The sequence below is a fragment of the Nyctereutes procyonoides genome, unplaced genomic scaffold, assembly GCF_905146905.1.
Source record: "Nyctereutes procyonoides isolate TBG_1078 unplaced genomic scaffold, NYPRO_anot_genome, whole genome shotgun sequence".
Lineage (NCBI taxonomy): Eukaryota > Metazoa > Chordata > Mammalia > Carnivora > Canidae > Nyctereutes > Nyctereutes procyonoides.
Genome location: NW_026575026.1, coordinates 3370978 through 3394226, shown reverse-complemented (window position 1 = coordinate 3394226; position 23249 = coordinate 3370978). Strand labels below are relative to the sequence as shown.

The following is a 23249-nucleotide window of genomic DNA, read 5'->3' as shown; positions in this document are numbered from 1 at the left end:
TAAGCCACCCAGGTTCCCCTATAGCCAGATATATTTTAAACAAGGTGCTGCTGCTGTCTTTTTTTTTTTTTTTAAGGATTATTTATGTATGTATGTATGTATGTATGTATTTGTGTATTTATTTATGAGAGACACAGAAAGAGAGAGGCAGAGACCCAGGCAGAGGGAGAAGCAGGCTCCATGCAGGGAGCCTGATGTGGGACTCGATCCTGGGTCTCCAGGATCACACCCTGGGCCGAAGGCGGCGCTAAACCGCTGAGCCTCCCCGGCTGCCCACAAGGTGCTTCTTGGGACACCTGGGTGGCTCAGTGGTTGAGCGTCTGCCTTTGGCTCAGGGTGTGATCGCGGGATCCTGGGCTCGAGTCCCACATTGAGCTCCTTGCATGGAGTTTGCTTCTCCTCCCTCTGCCTGTGTCTCTGCCTCTCTCTGTGTCTCTCATGAATAAATAAGTAAAATCTTAAACAAAACAAGATGCTTCTTGGTTCCGGTGACCATTTCTACATAACTTCTATTTTTTTTTTTTTAAAGATTTTATTTATTCATAGACGGAGAGAGAGAGAGAGGCAGAAACACAGGCAGAGGAAGAAGCAGGCTCCGTGCAGGGAGCCCGACATGGGACTCGATCCCGGGTGTCCAGGATCACACCCCAGGCTGCAGGCAGCACCAAACCACTGCGCCACCGGGGCTGCCCCTAACTTCTATTTGTTAAGTGACAACTTAGTTCTTGAAAACCACATTGTTCTTTAACCTTAAACAGATGATCTACTTTGCCTGGATCTTTATTTTTTTATCTTATAAAATGAGGAGCATAAAAATATTCAGAAGAGAGGGACCTCCAGGTATAGCTGCATGAAGAGTTTGGTGATTCCTTTCCACAAAAACAAAGTAAAATTAGGCAAAATTGCCTAAAACTATTTGGGCTTTGGAAATTGACCGAAGGCAGAAAAAATTGAGAAGCATTTATTTTTAGGAAAAGTGCTAGAGCTTTTGAGAACAGTCGATGTCTGCAGCATTCTTGCTTTCCCCAATTCCTTTGGCAAGAACTGGAGTTTGGGAGACCGGCAGCCGTGCTGCTAGAGGCTAATTCAGTTTGTGGCAATGAATAAAAACCTGTATTTGTCAACTTAAAGTGACAAATTTGATAGGAAACAGTGAAAACCCACATATTTGCGAGTCTTAGGTTTTTGTGCCAGTTGGGATGAGCTGGGGACCAGCCAGGAGTTGAACAGGTGGACCTTGGAAATGAGAAAACCGTAAAGGGGTAAGCGCTCCCGGAGCCCCTGGCTCGTGGTGAGGCCACGCCCGGGGGCAGAGGAGACCTGAAGGTCTATCAGGAGGCAAGGGCCAAGGCGGGCCGGAGAACTGGCTCAGCCTTGAATGTGCTCATGCCGTCCCCTCAGACATCGAGGAGCAGGCCTGAGATGCGGAAGCATGCCTGAGCCCCAGCTACGCAGATACGGGGTCACCTCGTTGGGAAGCTAGAGTGAGAGGAGTATGTGAGTACTGACCCGGGCAGAGGCATCAACCCTGCGGAGGACATAGACCCCACAGTTTAATTGCAGGGAAATTAAAATGTTACCTTTTGGAGTAGCTGGCTGGCTCAGTTGGTTAGAACATGTACCTCTTGATCTCAAGGTTGTGATTCCAAGCCTCACGTTGGGTATAGAGATTACTTAAAAAATAAAATCTAAAAAAAAAAAAAAAAAAAACTTCTGAAAAATTCCAGAGTTGCTATATTTTTGATAATAAGTTATCTAAAATGTCTAGGTTTTTTTTGTATTTATTTGTTTAAGATGTTATTTATTTATTCATGAGAGACACTTAGAGAGGCAGAGACGCAGGCAGAGGGAGAAGCAGGATCCCTGTGGGGAGGCCGATGTGGAACTCCATCCCGGGACTCTGGGGTCATACCCTGGGCCAAAGGCAAATACTCAATGGCTGAGCCACCTGTTGTCCCTGTTTTTTTTTTTTTTTTTTTTTTGTATTTAAAGTAGGCTCCATGCTGTGTGTGGAGCCTACTGCAGGGCTTGAGTTCATGACTTTGAGATCAAGATCTGAGCTAAAATCAGGAATTGTATGCTTAGGTGATTGAGCCACTGTGGTGCCCCTAAAATGTGCCCCTAAAAAGCTATGAGACATGTCAAGAGACAGAAAAATGTGACCTATACTGAAAGAAAGTAGTTCATAGAAAATAACTGTGAATGAGCTCAGATATTAGACTTAAAAGACAAAAACTTCAAACTGCTATTATAAATATTAAAAAAATACAAGGAAACATTAAGTATAATGAAGAATATGAGGATACTCAAAAAATGGTAAATCTATGACTAAATACGTCACCTTTTTGATGTTATTATAAATGGAAATTCTTTCTTGCCTTCTTTCTCTATTTCTTTTTTTTTCTTTTTTTAAAGATTTTATTTATTTGTTCATGAAAGAAACAGAGAAGCAGGTCCCTGCAGTGAGCTGATGGGGGACTCCATCCCAGAGCCCTGGGATCTCAACCGGAGCCAAAGGCAGATACTGAACTTTTGAGCCACCCAGACATCCCGGAAATGCTTTCTTAATTCATTTTTTGAATTATTCATTGTTAATGTGTGGAAACATTTGCCTATTAGCTCTAAATTTTTTTGTGTTCTTTAGGATTTTTTTTCTTTAGGATTTTTTATATATAAAAACATGACATCTGGGGATCCCTGGGTGGCGCAGCGGTTTAGCGCCTGCCTTTGGCCCAGGGCGCGATCCTGGCGACCCGGGATCGAATCCCACATCGGGTTCCCAATGCATGCCCTCTGCCTGTGTCTCTCTGCCTCTCTCTCTCTCTCTCTCTGTGTGACTATCATGAATAAAAAAACAAACAAACAAACAAACATGACATCTGCGTATAGAGAACATTTTAATTCTTTCCTGGATGCCTTTCATTTTTTTTTTTTCTTGAATAGTTGCCCAGGTTGGAATCTCGAGTACAATGTAGAGAGCAGACATCCTTGTTCCTCATCTCAAGGGAAAAAAAAATCTGTCCTTCACCATTAAGTATAATGTTAGCTGAGTGTTTTTAATAGATGTGCCATCTACCAAGAAAGGAAGATTCCTTTTATTTCAAGTTTTCTGAGTATTTGTATCAAGAAGGGGTATTGGATTTTGTCAAGTGCCTTTTCTGCGTCTATTGAGATGGTCGTTTAAAAAAAAAAAACCAGACCTTTTATAACATCTAAAAGCACTGAAAAGGAAAATAACACTGTATATTAATGGAACACTATTTCAAAGGATTCATGGGTTAAAAATAATGGATTTTAGAGAATACTGGACTAACCCCAAAACTGTCAACTCATAATTCTGTACACAAGCAGTAGTTGTCTTAGGAAAAAAGAAACAAAGATAATATGTCATGAACAAAACTTGAGAAAATGTTCATCAACTCATTTGAGCTAAAAGAAATCCTAAAAGATATGCTTTGGGTTCAAGAGCAATGAAACAGATAGAAACTTGTCTTCTAGAAGGAATGAAAATCACCGAAAATGCTGTTACATCTGCCTTCTTTATCTAACTGGGGGAGGACGTGGAATTCATAGGTAATAAAATAAAAATTTGATAAAATAAAAACCCCCTTCATTTTATTAATATGGTGTGTTAAATGGATTTATTTCTTCATTTTGGACCACTTTTGCATTTCTGGGGTAAATCCTCCTTGGGTGTGGCGTATGATCCTTTTAATATGTACTGGATTTAGTTTGCTCATATTTTATTGAAGATTTTGCTTCTGTATTCATAAGGGACATCTGTAACTCTCTTGGGATGGCATCATTAGGCTTTGGTATCAGGGTAATCCTGACCTCATGGAATGAGTTAGGAAGCCTTACGTCATCTTCCAGTTAGGAAGAATTTTAGGATTAGTATTAGTTCTTCGGCTGTATCACTAATTATATCCTCATTCCTTGGCTTTTTCTTTGTTGGGAATTTTTTTTTTATTACTGAGTTAATCTTTCTACTTCTTACAGTTCTATTCAGATTTTCTGTTTCTTCTTGAGTTAGTTCTTTTGTAGTTTGTATTCTTCTTGGAACTTGTCCATTTGATCTAGGTTACTTAGTTGGCATAGTTTTCTGTAATTCTATTTCTGTGAGGTTGGCAATGATGTCTCTATTTTCATTCATGATTTTAGTAACTCGAGTGTTCTCTATTTTTAGTATGCTAAAGTTTTGTCAGTTCTGTTGGTCTTTCCAAAGTTTAAACTTAGGTTTTCATAGTTTCTATTATTTTTCTAGTCTATATTTAATTTATATTTGGTCTGATTTTTATTTATTTTATTTTATTTTATTTTATTTTATTTATTTTATTTTTTTATTTTATAAGATTTATTTATTTATTCATTCAGAGAGAGTGAAAGAGAGGCAGAGACACAGGCAGAGGGAGAAGCAGGCTCCATGCGGGAAGCCCGATGTGGGACTGGATCCCGGGTCCCCAGGATCACACCCTGGGCTGCAGGCGGTGTCAAACCACTGCACCACCGGGGCTGCCCTATTTGGTCTGATTTTTAGTTTCTTCCTTCTACTTGGCCTGTATTTAGTTTCCTCTTTTTAAAAACAAAACAAAACAAAACAAAACAAAAAACCGATTTATTCATGAGACACAGAGAGAGGGAGAGAGAGTGGCAGAGACACAGGCAGAGGGAGAAGCAGGCTCCATGGAGGGAGCCCGACGTGGGACTCAATCCTGGGTCCCCAGGGTCACGCCCTGGGGGGAAGGCAGCCGCTCAACCGCTGAGCCACCTGGGCATCCCGTTTATTCTTCTTTTTGCACTTCTGTAAGGTGGAAGTGTAGGTTATTGGTTTGAGATCTTTATTCTTAATACAGTTGTTTACAGCTTTATTTCATAAGTTTTGGGATGTGTTTTTGTTTTCATTTATCTTAAAGTATTTTAAAATTTTCCTTGTGAATTTTTCTTACTAATTGTTTTACGTGTATTGTTTAATTTCCACTTGTTTTCAGATTTCCTTTTCTACTGATTTCTAATTTCATTGTAGTTAGAGAAGAAAAATATTTTGTATTTCAGTCTTTTAAAATTTATTGAGACTTGATTTGTAGCTAACATACGGTTTAGGTTTATGCATGTTCACTTGAGAAGAATGTATATTTTTTGTGTTGGGTTGAGTGTTGTTGGATAAATATGTTAGGCCCAGTTCATTTAACTGTTCAGATTTTTTTGACTTCCTCGTTTGTCTTCTCTCTGGTGGTTTTATCCATTATTGAAATGGAGTGTTAAAGTCTCTAAGTATTGTAGAACTGTTTATTTTTCCCTTCAATTCTGTCAGTTTTTGATTGATCTATTTTGGACCTCTATTGTTACATGTATATATATAATTGCTATATGTTTTTTAGTGGATTTACCCTTTTATCATTCTGTAATTTTTTGGGTCTCTTGCAACAGTTTTTGTCTTAAAGTCTATTTTGTCACATTAGTGTGGACACTGCAGTTCTTTCTTGGTTAGTATTTGAATAGAATACGTTTTTCCATCCTTTTACTTTTAACCTATGTGTGTTCTTGGATCTAAAGCAAGTCTCTTATAGATTTGATCATCTTTTTGTTCCATTCCTTCATCCTGTTTCTAAATTGGAGAGTTCGTTTTTATATGTAATTACTGATAAGGAAAGACTTCTGCCATTTTCTTATTTGTTTTCTCTGTTTTATACTTTTTGTTCATCAATTCCTCTGTTGTTGCTCTTTGTATTAGATATTTTTAGTGTACTGTTTTGATTCCCTTCTCTTTTCTTCTAGCATATACATACATATATATGTATATACTTAGTTACTTAATATTTACTGTGGTGGTTATAATTAATACGGTAATTTATAAGAATGTAGTTTGAGTTAATACAGTTCTGTTGATGTTGAGCCTGTTGATGGTAATACCCCATGTCAGAAATGCCTGTAGTGTTTGCCTGGGCACACATTATTTATGGCATGCTCCACAGATATTTCTGCTACCAGCGCCCCTATTTATAGCTGGCGAGGTCTTCTGGTTCTTACTATGCCATATATAGCACACCAAGAACCATCTAGCTGGTTGAGGGTGAAGAGAAAGAGCAGTCTTGGGGCTCTGCCTTTATTAGGGTCCAAGGCTGGAGTGTCTAGGGTTTTCCAGATTTACTCTCTATTGGCTAATTTAAAGCAGAAAAGTCAGAATTTGGGCATGAGAAGGGAGAAACAGGGTCACTCAGGCAGTCCGTCATCTAGGTTACCTGGGGTTTTCTGAAAGAGCTACCTTAATGGATGGTGGTAGCCTGGTTCCATATGTGGTTGTTTTTTTAGTAGCTGTGTCATACAGCTGACAATATGTTTATTTGAAGAGGATGTCATGGCAGTCAAAAGCTTAGTGTTAGACGTGCTGTGATCAAAAAAGCTTATTGTCAGACACTTAAATTATAAATAACTATAGTTTCAATGGTATGTGAAAACTTAGTTCCTATATTTATATTGCTGCCACAACTTACACTTTTATGTGCTTTGTGCATCCATTTATAATTATTTTTTTATATAGTTGTCTTTTCAGTCATGTAGAAGATAAAAGGGATACAAGCCCAAAATATATAAAATCTCAGGTAAATTAATTTACCTACATAAGTACCTATCTTTATTTGTGTTTTTTATTTCTTTATGTGGTTTCAAACTACTGGCTCATGCTCTTTCCTTTCAGCCTGAAGAGCTCCCTCTAGCATTTCTTACAGTCAAGTCAGCTAGTGACATATTCCCTCAGTTTTTGTTTATCTGGAAATATTTTAATTTCTCCATCATTTTCAAAGAATAGTTTCGCCAGATACAGAGCACTTTCTTTCAGCACTGTAGATGTGTTTTCTCATTGCCTTTTGGCTTACATAGTTTCTAGTGTGAAATCAGTTGTTAACCTTGAGAAGCCTTTGTACCTGATGAATTGCTTTTCTCTTGCTGCTTTTGGGGTTCTCCCTTTGTCTTCTGACAGTTTGATTATAATGTGTCTGGGTGCAGAGTCTTCGAGTTAATCTTACTGGTGTTAATTGTGTTTATGAATGTCTAGATTCATTTCTTTCATCAGGTTTGTCAGGGATCAGCATTGTTTATTTATTTTTAAACTATTTTTAGGGGATCCCTGGGTGGCTCAGTGGTTGCGCGCCTGCCTTCAGCCCAGAGTGTGATCCTGGGGTCCCGGGATCCAGTCCCACATCGGGCTCCCTGCATGTAGCCTGCTTTTCCCTCTGCCTGTAACTCTGCCTTTCTCTGTCTGTCTGTCTCTCAACGTGTCTCATAAATAAATAAAATCTTTAAAAATATATATTTTTAAAGATTTTATTTATTTGAGAGGGAAAGAGAGAGAGCAAGCACAAATGGGAGGGGGAGAGAGACAGAGGAAGAGGGAGACAACTCACTGACTAGGGAGCCTAACATGGAGCTTGATCCCCTGAGGACCTGAGGGACCCTGAGATCATGACCTGAGCTGAAGGCAGATGCTTAACTGAATGAGCTGCCCAGGTATCTCAGCATTGTTATACTTAGACTGAAATATCTATCTTACCTTCCTTGGCCTGTGATTACAGTTTTAGCTCAGTTTTCAAAGACTTTTCTGTGCTTGGGTTTCTTCCTTTCCTTTCCTTTCCTTTCCTTTCCTTTCCTTTCCTTTCCTTTCCCTTTCCCTTTCCCTTTCCCTTTCCCTTTCCCTTTCCCTTTCCCTTTCCCTTTCCCTTTCCCTTCCCCTTCCCCTTCCCCTTCCCCTTCCCCTTCCCCTTCCCCTTCCCCTTCCCCTTCCCCTTCCCCTTCCCCTTTCCCTTTCCCTTTCCCTTCCCCTTTCCCTTCCCCTTTCCCTTCCCTTCCCTTCCCTTCCCTTTTTTTTTCTTTCTTTCTTTCTTTCTTTCTTTCTTTCTTTCTTTCTTTCTTTCTTTCTTCTTTCTTTCTTTCTTTCTTTCTTTCTTTCTTTCTTTCTTTCTTTCTTTCTTTCTTTCTTTCTATTTTATTTCTTTATTCATGACAGAGAGAGAGAGAGAGAGAGAGAGAGAGAGGCAGAGGGAGGAGCAAGCTCCATGCAGGGAGCCCAACGTGGGACTTCATCTTGGGTCTCCAGGATCACACCTCAAGCTGAAGGTGGCGCCAAACTGCTGAGCCACCGGGGCTGCCCTGTGCTTGGGTTTCTTGCACATGTATAGCTTTCTGGTTAACTCAGGATTTTTGTCACTATATATACACAGAGTTAGGGATCTTTTCTGATCCTTCCTTTATACTTTTCTTTGCTTTTTAAATTATTTATTTATTTATTTGATAAAGAGGGGGAGCACAAGTTGGGGGAACAACAGAAGGAGAGGGCCAGGTAGGCTCTACTGAGTGGAGATGCGCATGTGGGGCTGGATCCCAGGACCCTGGGGTCATGACCCAAACTGAAGGCAGCTGCTTACCCAGCTGAGCCACCATGTGCCCCTCCTTACATTCTTAGAGGCCCATTTTCTTGGTTCTCTGGTTGGAAAGATGGAATTTCTCTGCGCTAGAGCCGTCTCTGCTGCTGTTACCTTTGTGTAACTGGGACTACTTTTATTTTTTTATTAAAAGATTTATTTATTTATTTAATTTTGGAGGAGGGGCAAATGGAGGAGAGAGAACATCCCAAGGAGACTCTCCACTGAGTGTGTAGTTAGAAGTGGGGCTTGACTCCATGACCCTGAGGTCATGACCTGAGCCAAAACCAAATAGTTGGATGCTTAACCAACTGAACTGCCCAGGTATCCCTGGGGCTACTTTAATGGTGATGTGTTAAGAAATAAAGAGTAAGGGGATGCCTGGGTGGCTCAGCGGTTGAGCATCTGCCTTTGGCTCAAGGCATGATCCCAGGGTCCCGGGATCAAGTCCCACATCGGGCTCCCTGCAGGGAGCCTGCTTCTCCTTCTGCCTGTGTCTCTGCCTCTCTATCTGTGTCTTTCATGAATAAATAAATAAAATCTTTTTTTTTTTTTATAAATAAAATCTTAAAAAAAAAGTAGTAAGGATTCCTTTCACACTCTTTGGTCCAGAGTTCTCTTTGCTGGTTCTGTTGGCCAGAAAGATGGTTTTTATGTACCTGCCACATTCCAGCTCTGTGACTGAGGCTGTATTTGGGACATGGCCAGCAGAGAGAAAAGAGAAAAGGGAAAGAAAAGAAAACCCAAAGTGAGGATTGTTCTCATATTCTTTTTTTCACATTCTGTCCAGAAAGATAACTTTCTCTTGTATTTAAGTAGTGTCTTATGTATGCTTCCACACAGGGGCCATCCTGTTCCATGATGAGAGATAAAGGGAAGAAAACCTCAGGAAACTCATTACTGTTATTGGCCATTCTTTAAGTTTTGGCTCACCTTCCCAGTCCATCTGTTATTAACCTTTTAGAATCCTGAGTTAATTGCTTTTTGTATGTTGTCCAGTGGTTTTAGTTGTCATGAGTGGGAGTGTGAAGCTGGAGTGGGCTTAAGTCCATCTTTGCCAGGGATTCATATGCTTTTTTTTTTTTTTTTTTTTCTCACTAGGTCCTTGGAAGAGGAATGATAGTTGTGAAGGGAAGGCAATTATTTTCCCCAGGTTGAAGATTTAAGCTTAGTAGAGATTTTAGCTTAGACGTCTACAACTTTTGGCTGCACAGAGGTTTACCATTTTAGGTCATAGTTGTGATAGGAATCATTTATATACTGCTTACTCTGTTCCAGACCTTGTTCCCAAAACTTTATTTATACTCCTTTGGTCCTCTCAGTAACTCTATCAGGTCAGTAGTGTATTATCTTCATTTTTTAAAAAAAAGATTTTATTTATTTATTCGAGAGAGAGAGAGAGAAAGAGAGAGAGAGAGGCAGAGGGAGAAGCAGGCTCCACGCGGGGAGCCCAATGTGGAACTTGATTCCAGGACTCTGGGATCACACCCTGAGCCAAAGGCAGATGCTCAACTGGTGAGCCACCCAAGCATCCCTATTATCTCCATTTTAAAAATGAGGAAATTGGGGTGTCTGGACAGGTCAGTTGGTTAAGCATCTGTCTTTGGCTCAAGTCATGATCCCAAGATCCTGGGATTGAGCTCTGCATCAGGCTCCCTGCTTAGCAAGGAGTCTGCTTCTCCCCCTGCCTCTGCCCCTCCTCTCCACATTCTCTCTCTCTCTCTCTCTCTCTCTCTCTCTCAAATCTTAAAAAGAAAATAAAGATAAGGAAATTGAAGTACAGAGAGGTTAGGTAATTTGTGCAAGGCTACATAGATAATAAATGATGGGACCATGATTTAAACCTAGCATAATACAATTTAGTGTTTTTTTTTTAAGTTCATGACACACACACACACACACACAGGCAGAGACACAGGCAGAGGGAGAAGAAGGCTCCATGCAGGGAGCCTGACATGGGACTTGATCCCGGGTCTCTAGGATCAGGCCCTGGGCTGAAGGCAGGCGCTAAACCGCTGAGCCACCCAGGGATCCCCGACAATTTAGTGTTAGAGCACATGGTCTTGTTGAAATTTTCACTTAGTATTATGGAAATTTTCATATACAGAGCAAAATAGAAAGTACTATAATGAACCTGCCCCTTGCTATGTATCATTCAACCAATTTTAGTAGTTTTCAGTATTGGCCCTTTCTTGTTTCTTTCACTAACTTTTTTTGCTTTTGATTAATATCTGAAAGCAAATTCTAAATATCATTTAAGGTAAAAACACTAAAGTATCTAAGATTAAAATGCACAATAGCTTTTAAAAATATAACTACAGTATGAATATAATCAATATAATGAAAACTTAAAAAGCAAAGACTAATTTTCTTTAACTCGTCTAATATATATTTTATGTTCAGTTTAATGTGATTGTCTCAGAAGAATTGTCTTACAGTCAGTTCAGTTCCGGATCTCAATATGGTCTACACATTTTATTTGTTGATACATATACACACACACGCGTGCACACACACACACACACACACACACATATATATTTTAATATTTTATTTATTCATGAGACATAGAGAGGAGCAGAGACCCAGGCAGAGAGAGAAGCAGGCTCCATGCAGGGAGCGTGACGTGGGACTCGATTCCGGGACTCTAGGATCACACCAAAGGCAAAGGCAGATGTTCAACCACTGAGCCACCCAGGCGTCCCTGTTGATACATATATTAATTGTAAAAATTTATACTGGACCTAGCCATCTTTTTGTGATTTTAGCTATTTATTTATTTATTTAAGAGCTAGAGACAGCATGAGCATGGGGGACAGGAGGGGAGAAGCAGACTGCCTGCCATGTACGAGAAGCCCAACCTGGGGCTTGATCTCAGGACTCCGACACCATGACCTGAACCAAAGGCAGATGCCTAACCAACTGAGCCACCCAGGTGCCCCGATTTTAACTTTAAAAAAATTTTTAAAATTTTTTTAGATTTTTTAAATTTATTTTTATTTTTTATTTTATTTTATTTTTTTAATTTATGATAGTCACAGAGAGAGAGAGAGAGAGAGAGAGAGAGAGAGACAGGCAGAGGGAGAAGCAGGCTCCATGCACCGGGAGCCCGATGTGGGATTCTATCCCGGGTCTCCAGGATCCTGCCCTGGGCCAAAGGCAGGCGCCAAACCGCTGCGCCACCCAGGGATCCCTATTTTTTTAGATTTTATTTATTTATGTATTCATGAAAGACACACAGAGAGAGAGGCAGAGACACAGGCAGAGGGAGAAGCAGGCTCCATGCAGGGAGCCTGATGTGGGACTTGATCCTGGGACCCCAGGATCACGCCCTGGCCAAAGGCAGGCACCAAACCGCTGAGCCACCCAGGGATCCCCGATTTTGACTTTTTAAAACTCTGAAAATTAAGCCTCTTATTTTAGAATAGTCTTAGAAAATTTGCAAAGATAGTAGAGTTCCCATATATTCCTCAACTACTTTCAATTTTCCCTAATTTGATTATCTTCCATTACTACTATTGTACATTTACCAAAACCGTGAAATCAGTATCGGTATAGTTTTTCTGTTGCTGTTCTTTTTCTAATTCAGGATTGTATTAGTTGTCATTTCTCTTTCTTCTCTTCTGGTCTGTGATAGGTTCTAAGTATTTCCTCGTTTTTCTGACTCCAAATTTTTTTGAGGAGTTGTTTTTAAAATTTTTTTAAAGTATTTTATTTATTTATTTGAGAGAGAGAGAGAGAGAGAGCGCGCGCGCGCACATGCACGAGCCAAAAGAGCAGCAGGCAGAGGGAGAGGGAGAAGCAGGGTCCTTGCTAAATAAGGAGTCTGATGTGGGGTTCAGTCCCAGGACTCTGGGATCATGACCTGAGCCGAAGGCAGACACCTAACTGACTGAGCTATACCCAGGTGCCTCTGAGGTGTTCTTTTCTTTTCTTTTTTTAAAAATTTTTTATTTATTTATGATAGTCACATACACAGAGAGAGAGAGGCAGAGACACAGGCAGAGGGAGAAGCAGGCTCCATGCACCGGGAGCCCGATGTGGGATTCGATCCAGGATCTCCAGGATTGCGCCCTGGGCCAAAGGCAGGCGCTAAACCGCTGTGCCACCCAGGGATCCCTGAGGTGTTCTTATTAGGATTTTGTAGGATGTCCCATCGTTAGCATATATGACTTTTTTCTCAGGATTTGATTGGGGTTGTGAATGTCTGTAAAAAAATTATAGAGGTAAAGCGTCTTTCTTACGATTTATTTTCATTATTTCAAAAAATTATATAAAAGTTAACAAGGTTCCAAGGTCAAAACTGAAAAACTATCTATCTTTAAAATAGTGTTACTTTGATCCTTTTTCCTCTACTTTTTTCTCCCTTCCCCTAAAGGTAAGCGTTTTTACTAGTTTTTGGCTTCTCCTTCCCATCTCTCTTTTTTTTAATACTGCCAAACTCTTTTTCTCTCTCTTTTGCTTTCCCACCCCCCACTTTTTACATAAAAGGTGATATTTAGCACATATTTTTTTTAAGATTTATTTATTTATTTATTTATTTATTTGAGAGAGAGAGAGAGGCAGGCAGAGACACACAGGCAGAGGGAGAAGCAGACTCCATGCAGGGAGCCCGACGTGGGACTCGATCCCGAGTCTCCAGGATCGCGCCCTGGGCCAAAGGCGGGCGCCAAACTGCTGCGCCACCCAGGGATCCCCTTTAGCACATATTCTTAACTCTTATACCATACTTCCTCTTCAGGACACACTCCCTAATAATGATTTTTCTAATAATGGCCCGTGTATTCAAGATGGTTTTCTGTTTTAAAATGTTCTTTTTTCCTAATAAAAACCTTTTCCAGTGCCTTTAAAGTGTTTAGCACATATTAAATGGTTCCCCTTTTATTCACAGATATTTTCCAATTTATCCCTGGATGAGCGTTGCCTTTCTGCCTCATTGGTTTGCAAGTACTGGCGTGACCTTTGTTTAGATTTCCAGTTTTGGAAGCAGCTGGATCTTAGTAGTCGTCAGCAGGTATGGAATCTAATTCTGAGAAACACTCACTTTGACCTATTAAAAGAATATCTTTATTTCTCTTCAGAAGTCACTTCTTTTAATGTTGTAGTTTTCCAAGATGGTTCAAGTGATTATAATTTATAATTCCTTGCTATAGTAATTTTTGTGTGTGCATTATGTTAAAGCTAGGTTCTTGTGGTGGAGAAGATATGTTTTAATGTGGATTGGTAATTTTGGTTTACTTCTTAATCCTCTTTGTCTAAGTCCTTTATATCTTCTCCCTTTTTTCATTACCTTCAAAGAAAGTTATTAAACTTTTCCCCTTTTTTTAGAGGGGTTATATCATGAATATTAGTTTAATAGTAGAAAATAATGGCAAGTGTTTATATAATGGTGCTGATATGGCATATACTGTTCTCTGGGCTTTACATATACTAAAGCATTTGATCCTTGTAACAATGTTATGAGTCAAAACTATCATTATTCCTTTTAATCTATTATTATTATACTATTAATAATAGTATCCTTATGCTATTGTTGTAGGTGAATAAATATTCTTGTACAGTTGTTATAATTGAAAAAATAGAAGCAAAATGGACTCAGATATCTTGCTTTAATTTTCCAGTCCTCCCTATTGCCTGGCTGCCCAATGTGTTTATATGGTGGCATAAATTAGAAAAAAAGATAGAGCTAATAGTGTTAATTGCAAACAATTTGTTGGGCTTGTTGGATTCTTCTTTAGACTTGGTTGTTAGTACTTGGCATTGGAAATACATAAAATATCCAATAAGAATAGGATTTTATTGGAGTATTGAACCTGCTCTAAACCCTTCCAGGATACTTTTAGGTAGTGGTGCTGGTACATGTTGAACAACTGGCTTTCAGAAACAAACAGAAAGCTGTGTTTTATGGTATTTGCTAGTTTTTTGGTGCAAATGTTCCACCATAGCCAATTTCAGGCTACTAATGTGATATCACTGTGTACTGATGTCACTGACTTGGAAAGAGATGCACATTACAGGCTCTTGTGAGTTGGTACAAGCCAACTTTAGCACACCACTGGTGGTAGTGTATGTGTATATAACTATATGCTTTAAACAAAATAAGCAAATTCCTGAGCATTGTATGTAAGTTTTCTTTTTGTTTTTCTGCCTCATTGGTTGGAGGTTGAAATAATTACAGAATTAGTCATTTCCCTGCCTGGGTCCATGAAATTTGTGTCTAAGAAAATGGTGAGTATTTAGTTAGTTGTGGCTGGTAGAGTGGAAAGAATTAATGTGAAATAATGCATTGGCTCTTTCCTTCATTAGGCTTGGATATCTGAGCTATTTGTTATAAACTCAGACTAAGAATAGCTTTTCACCTCTACTGGTACTTAGGTCTGGAGATGAAAAAAGAAAAAAAATAGAAGGAGAGGTATGTCAGAGTTGTAGCTTTGAAGGTAACTGTCTGCAATTTTGCTTTTTCCAGCAAGCATAAAGGCAGTTGCAAGCTTGGCTCTTCCTCTTATAGCTCCTGAACATTCCAGTTCTTTCCTTCTTCTGTTCTAAATTTCATCACATGCATTTTCTTTCACCATTGTTTGTACTCAAGGGACTTGAATAATATTAACTTTCCTTTCTTTTTTCTTTTTCCTTTTAATTGAAATTTACCTGATGCACAATGTTACATTAGTTTCAGGTGTACAACATAGTGATTTGACAATTCTGTATGTTATACTGTGCTTATCACCGTATAATGCTACTGCTACACCATTGACTATATTCCCTGTGCTTTACCTTTCATCTTGATGTCTTATTCATGTCATCACGGGGTAAGGAATATGTAGAGGTTGATTTTTAAAGTATTTTTAAAATTCAGATGGCCACGTACATTTTTTTCTACATGAATTTTAAGCTTACTTATATTTAATTTTGAGTTTTCTGATAAGAACTATTTGATATGGACATCTGTATGTAATCTTTGATGTGCTCATAAGCAAAATGATATATTTTCTAAGCCATAGATTAGTTATATATGAGGTAGTATTCTTTTTTTTTATGAGCTAGTATTCTTAAAGAAGTAGTAAAACAATTAAAGTTTATATTTTGTGGTACATATCATCTAATTTGGTTAAGTATTATAAGTTACAATTCATATAGCATGATAAGAGATATACACTATTTGATGAATTAAAAATAAGAACAAAATGTTTAAAATCTCAGTACAGTTTTGTTTATGGGGAGTTTTTGGTGAGTTTGAAAGTTAAAGTAACCTTCCTAGTAAGGAATGATCTATATCTTTGGCTTTTAATGGAAACTAACACATATATTCTTGCTTGGTGTTTTTCCACACCACTTCTGACACCACATGTGTGGAATTGTTTTTGTTCTCACAGATTCTCTGTTAACACCTGGGTGTTCAACAATTCAGTTCAATTCTGAAATTAACTCCTGGGGGTAGTGCAAAACCTCACAGGTTATTGTCTTAGTCCCATAAGACTGTCCCCACTTCATAGGCCAGTCAGTCACAAGTCCCAGGAGTCATCTGTACTTCTCACTAAACAGCTGTAAATTCAGGAGTCCCCTTGACCTTTTCCCCAGGCTTGATAATTTGCTAGAATGACTTACAGAACTCAGAAAAATACTTATGTCTACTGGTTTATTGTAAAAGATACAACTCTGGACTGACCAGATGGAAAAGATACATAGGACAAAATAAGCAGGGGAAGAAGATGTGGAGCTTCCATTCCGTCTGTGGGCATGTCACCCCCCCAGCACTTGAAGGTGTTCACAAACCCAGAAGCTCTTCGAATCTCAATGTTCAAGAGTTTTTATAACCCAGTCTCTAGCTCCCCTACGCTCCTAGGAAGTCAGGGGTTTGGGGCTGAAAATGACCACTCTCTAATCACATGGTGTTTGGTCTTTCTGCTGACCAGACCCCATTCTGATGCTGTTCGGGGAGCCCCAACTTAAGCTGCTTCATTAGTATAAACTCCAGTGTGGTCAAAATGTATGGGGCTTGTTAGGAATAAGAAAAGACATTCCTCTTAATCAAGAAATTACAAGAGTTATAGGAGCTCTGTTCCAGGGACTAGAAGCAAAGACCAAGTATGTATTTTCTATTATACCACAGTTCTTGTTATGCTTTATTTTATTTTATTTTTTTAAGATATCCATTTATTTGACAGAGAGAGCACGAGTGCACAAGCAGGGGTAGTGGTAGAAGGAGAAGCAGGCTTCCCACCATGCAGGGACCCCAATGTGGGGCTCGATCCCAAGCCCCTGGGATCATTACCTGAGCCCAAGGCAGGCACTTAACTGACTGAGCCACCCAGGCACCCCTTATTATGCTTTGATATTAAATAAGAAGGTTTCCTTTGATTGTGCTATTATATTATTTACTAGGGAAAATTTAAATAAAGAATAGAAAGTAAGTTTCACTTGCAGCAAAGTTTAAATTTATTGCTTTTTTTCCTCTCATAGGTCACTGATGAATTATTGGAAAAAATTGCATCAAGAAGTCAGAATATAATTGAAATCAACATTTCTGATTGTCGCAGTATGTCTGATACTGGCGTATGTGTTCTAGCATTTAAGTGTCCTGGACTTCTTAGGTATACAGCCTACAGGTGTAAACAACTTTCTGACACTTCTATTATTGCGGTTGCCTCTCACTGTCCTTTACTTCAGAAAGTTCATGTAGGCAACCAGGACAAACTTACTGATGAAGGACTCAAACAGGTAAATTTTAGCATCTATAAAATGATTTTACTCTGATTAACTAAAAATGTTTGCTTGAAGCTACGCCTTAAAATATTATTATGTTAAAAATAATGTGCAGAGACTAAAGTAAGCCATCTTATTTTTCTCTTGTATCCATGAATGTCTTCTTTAGTAAACTAGAGTGTCATGGTCATAACTGATAAATTAACTTTGTTGTGTTTTATAGTGTATTTGTGAACTTCTGTGACAAACTGTTTATTAATTTATTCATTTGTTACTTAAATTTTATACCAAATTTTGCTTAAGGTACCAATGGTGTACAGTTTGGGTCAGCATGAGGTTTTAAAAATTTTAATTTACCTTTTATGTTATTAGATGATACAATTATGGGCTTTAAAATGTATGTTGTAAGGCATAAATGGAAGTCCAAATTAAAGAGTATAAAATGAAATAAAAGGTAGGAATTACCTATATTTAGAACAATAATTTGATTTAAAATACTATTATATAAGTATTTTCTCTTTGATGCACTTCTTTGGAAATGGCATTTAAGATTTCTTGTCTCAGAGTGGATTATTCATTCAGTAAATATTGAATGGATTCTGTATGCCAGGCCCTGAATTTGTGAATATTGTGAATATTTAGTAATTCTCCCACTATTGTATTGGGTGCTTACTATATTTTAACATTTAACCCTTGAAATAACTTTGTGAAATAGTTAGTGTAAAGCTTATTTTGAATTAAGCTTAGAGAGATTAATTAACTTGCTTGATGTTTAGCAAATGATGGAGCTGGGATTTAAAGCCTAGATTCTTCAAAATCTCTTCCATCTTTCCACTGTTCCACTCTAATAGACTAAAAGACCTTCTCTAAGATCTTGAATAAAGGGGCTTGCTCTTTGATAGCAGAGGCCATGCACCTTTGCCATTCTACTTACCATTGCTTTGGCAAACACTTTTGGAAGACAGAACTAATAATTTCATTTAAAAACTTTGTTAGGATTAATGTTTAAATTTAGAATTGGAGTGCAGTTCTTACATTTCCCAATAAAAGAAGAGTATCAGTGAAGTCCTAGATTTAAGTTTGATCCGAGATGAACTTAGAAATAAATGAAGATCCTTAAATTTAAATACTATAGATTAATCAAAAGCTCAGTATTAGAAGAAATCTTGGAATATTGTATCCTAAATAGTACTGGGTGTGTCAGTCCAATTTATATATTATGAATGCTAAAATGTATATGGGAACCTATTTTGTCTGCAAAGGGAAATTGTGCAATAACAGTGTTACTTGTTTTAATATTTGTCCTAATCCATTTCTGTTATATATAGGATTACTCACTAGCAATATGAAGCTCTTAAATGTATTAGAACAAATTAATCTTTAGTGGGGAAATTCTAAATTTTACCAACATGGCATGTTTTTTTTGTGATGGAAAAGTCCCAGCAAATTATATTTCACAATGAATCATTTTTTTTTTTTATTTTTTTTATTTAAAAAAAAATTTTTTTTTTTTATTTATGATAGTCACACAGTGAGAGAGAGAGAGAGGCAGAGACATAGGCAGAGGGAGAAGCAGGCTCCATGCACTGGGAGCCCGACGTGGGATTCGATCCCGGGTCTCCAGGATCGCACCCTGGGCCAAAGGCAAGCGCCAAACCGCTGCGCCACCCAGGGATCCCACACAATGAATCATTTTTAAAGTTCTCTGTATTTATTAAGAAACGGACTAAATTTTGTTATGTATTTAAATGTGATATAATATGGATAGTACCAGTTGAGCATATTATTAAGGGTGTCCTTGTAAGAATAAGACCATAGTTATTGTTAAAATAGATGGAAAAAAAATCCCTAGAGGAACTACACTTAAATATGCCAGTCAAGTATCATGAATTTATCCATCTTTACAACTTTGAGATTAATTATGTTAAATCTTTGCTAGAATGTAAGGTATTTTGAAACCCATTAATTTATGATAGATTAGATGTTTGCTTCAGATTTTCATGTTTTCTGAATTAGTTATATATGAAGTAATAATCTGATAAAAGTAGTAAAACAATCTAAATTTTTTTCATCCATAAGTAATTTTAAGTAATTAAATTACATTAAGTAATTATATAGGAACCTCACTGCAGTATACTTTCCTATACATGACACTTTCCTATACACAGTGTATTATATATTATAGCAGAGTGCGTCCTATTTCAGCTTCTTTCTTTTGATGGAATAGTGTTGTGGTATAATAGAGAATGGCTTTCATTTATAAATAAAATAGAATAAAAATTTTATGAAGCAATACATAGCATTATATGCACATTAATATTTTTTGTTCTATATTATGTTATATAAATGTTGGCCTTGACTCAGTAAATTTACTTCAAGTCCCATTGATGTTTGGTGAGCTGTGCTGTGGCATATGCTATAGTTTTAGTGAACTAACAATTTAGAAATATATAACAAAGTTCCAAAAGACTTAGAATGGAACTGTTCGTAATTGATGGCTTTTCCTGGGATCATTTTTTCTTTTTAACTCAAACATAGCATTTGATTGAATTGTTGATCCTGCAGTTAAAGTTGCAGGGTTTTGAGTTTTTTTTTCCCTCTTCTGTTGTAAAAACTGACAAATGTTTTAGAATGGTATGCATATATTTTATTGATAATATCTTTTTTAAGATTTTATTTATTTATTAATGAGAGACACACAGAGAGAGGCAGAGGCACAGAGGGAGAAGCAGGCTCCATGCAGGGAGCCTGACATGGGACTCGATCCGGGGTCTCCAGGATCACACCCCGTGCTGAAGGCGGCGCTAAACCGCTGAGCTACCCGGGCTGCCCTGATAATATCTTTAAAATATATTTCCATCATAACACCTGTAATTTTAATTGACTTTAGTAAATACATGAAATGTATTTTTGAGCTCTATATGTTTATAAAAGTAGTTACATAAAGTATTTCAGTGTGGAGTTCTAATGGATTTAAATTTTATTATTTTAAGTATTGCATTCTACTTAACAGTGTTTCTAAAACTTATGTGAAGCACCTAAATATCAGACTGTTTTTGGCTGAACAATATATTCTTTGTGAAATACCTCCTTGAAATCCATAAAAATAACTCCCAAGTAATTTTACCAGTGGAATGTATCTGTCATATACATCTTATAAAAACTACAATCACATATGTGATAGGGGAAAGCACTAAATATTAAGAGTAATAAACTCTGAGTTTTTCTAGTATTTCATTGCCTTCGAACACTTGCCTGGAAGAAGAGATAGGCATAGCTACAGTATTCAAAGAAATCTAAGGATTTATATCCATTAAGTTAATATTTTATGTGACTACTTGTATTTAATCTTAGCCATTTAATACCTCAATACAATTCATGGATTTCTGTAGAAATTTGGAAATAGTCACTCTAGATATCTTCTCAGATTAAAATGGCGCCCAAATAATAAATGTTGCATTAGTAAATTTATCTTGCTTTATTATGAGTTTTTAGGTCTTTAAATATAAATATTTAATATTTATATTTAATATCAGCGTGTAGGCAGTTCCAAATCCTCCTCAAAAGAGAAACATCAAAAACAAGCAGACACTTTTAGAACCAACTTTGCCAGAACTCTGGAAAAATGTCTGTACTTTCCAGCAACTAAAGCAAATGTTGAACCAAGGAAAAGGCAGTTGAAAAATGGTAGGAAGGCTTTGTGGCATTTTTACTTGTCTGTGTCCTCCACCCTCCCCAGCTTGGCAACAGTCTTGAAGATAGCAGCCTGGTTCCAGAGGGAGCAAAGCAGAGCTTATTAAAAAGTATCACCTTTGCCTATTCTAACCTGTCTGGGAGTTTCTTGAAGGATTGATGCAAGGTGCTTATATCTGTTTCACCTAACTGAGGCTGGAGAAGCAGTGGGCATTGACTGAAATATGGTAAAGCAAACAAAAACTGCAGATCCTCATGACAAAAGATTCTGGCTGAGTCTTACCTTAGACCTGAGAAGAAAAGCCAGGGAGAGAATTAGGGTAGTCAAAGTGCCAGTGTATACAGAAGAAAAGCCAGGGAAATTAGGGTAGTCAAAGTGCCAGTGTATACAGAAGAAAAGCCAGGGAAATTAGGGTAGTCAAAGTGCTAGTGTATACAGGGGAATTTAGAAAACCATGTGTATACACAAGGTAGGACTCATGCTCAGGAAATATTTGAGAACTCTTAAGCTTTCCCTGGCTCTTCTCTTGGCTTGATGCAGGTAGTGACAGCCAAGACAGCATTGTACACATCATGGCTAAGTGTTGAAGGAGTACCCCAGCACAGAACTAGTCTAGTCTAAGAAACATGGTTTTTTTTTTTTTTTTTTTAAGCTCTTTTTACTCAAGGAAATACCAGTCAAAAACAGTGGCTGAACATAAGCCAGTTATATATAATTTCTTTGATAATTATAGAAAGAGAAGGGTGAGAATCTGATTTTTAAAGTTACCATGTTATAATACACCATAATACTTGAATGTCTGGGTTTCACCACCAACAAAAGCACAAGGTTATGCAAAAACAAAACAAAACAAAACAAAAAACAGGAAAGAATGGCTCACCCAGAGGAAAAAAAAATTGATAGAAACCATTCTTTTGGGATCCCTGGGTGGCGCAGTGGTTTAGCGCCTGCCTTTGGCCCAGGGCGCGATCCTGGAGACCCGGGATCGAATCCCATGTCAGGCTCCCGGTGCATGGAGCCTGCTTCTCCCTCTGCCTGTGTCTCTGCCCCCCCCCTCTCTGTGTGACTATCATAAATAAATAAAAAATTAAAAAAAAGCCATTCTTTTTTTTTTAAAGATTTTATTTTTATTTATTTATTCATGAGAGACACAGAGAGAGGCAGAAACACAGACAGAGGGATAAGCAGGCTCCATGCAGGGAACCCGATGCGAGACTTGATCCCGGGACTCAAGGATCACATGCTGAGTGGAAGGGAGGCGCTCAACCACTGAGTGCCCCAGGCGTCCCATATAGAAACCATTTTTGAGGAAGTCCAGACATTGAACTTTGTAGGAAGATATTTTAAATCAATTATTGTAAACATTGTACAAGAGTTAAAGGAAAGCATGGACAAACAACTAAAAGTTCTGGAAACTGAAAGAATTCTAGAAAAAGTGAGGTATGAAAAAAATTGAGAATAATCAGTAAAGATCCTAGAAATAATACAGAGGAACTAAATAGTAATTCTGGAGTTGAGAATTCTAAAGTTTGCTAGAGGAATGCAACATCAAATGTGGGAAGGCAGAAGAAACAATCTGTGAACTTGGAGATAGGACAAAGTGAATTATTGCAACTGAGAAGAGAAAGACAAAAGAATGAAGAAAAGTCAATAGAGCCTAAAGAACCTGTGAGATACCATAAAGGAAAATATAATTTGCATTATTGTAGTCCCAGAAGGAGATGGGAGAGAGAAAGAGGCAGGAAGAGTATTTGGAGAAATAATGACCAAAAGTATCAAATTTGATGAAAGACATGCATCTATATATCTAAGAAACTCAACTCCAAGCAGGTTAATTTCAAAGAGACCTACAATGAGACACATAATAATTGTCAAAAGTCAAAGAGAAATAGAGAATCTTGAAAGCAGCAACAAGAGCAGTGACTCCTATAGTGTACAAGGGATCCTTGGTAAGATTAATAATTGATTTCTCATACGAAAACATGGAAATCAGAAAGCAATAGACTCACATCTCTAATCTCTCTATCATCTATCTATCTTTATCTATCTATCTATCTATCTATCTAAGATTTTATTTACGAGAGAGAGAGAGAGAGAGAGAGAGAGAGAGAGCGCGCGTGAGCAGGGGGAGGGGCAAAGGGAAAAAAACAGACTCCCCACTGAGTGGGGAGCTCAAGGTGGGCCTTGATCCTGGGATTCCAGGATCACAACCTGAACTGAAGGCATATGCTCAACTGACTGAGCCACCCAGGTGCCCCTGGACTGATGTATTTAAGTGCTAAGAGAAAAAATATCAACCAAGAATTCTATATCTGGCAAAACTGTTCTTCAAGAATGAAGACAACAATAAGATATTTCCAGATAAAAAATGAAGGAACTTAGCCTAGCTAGTTCAGTTGGTAGAACATATATGATTTTTAATCTTGGGATTGTAGGTT

General features: G+C 38.0%; 1 protein-coding gene across 1 annotated transcript in view; it reads left to right on the top strand.

Moving 5' to 3' along the window:
* Nucleotides 1-23249, top strand: part of FBXL17 (F-box and leucine rich repeat protein 17) — a 487709-nt gene that overhangs the window by 12038 nt on the left and 452422 nt on the right. The window contains exons 2-3 of the mRNA XM_055315274.1: nucleotides 13306-13428; nucleotides 16875-17132. Of these exons, the coding sequence (XP_055171249.1) occupies nucleotides 13306-13428; nucleotides 16875-17132 (381 nt within the window). The remainder of the gene's footprint in view (nucleotides 1-13305; nucleotides 13429-16874; nucleotides 17133-23249) is intronic.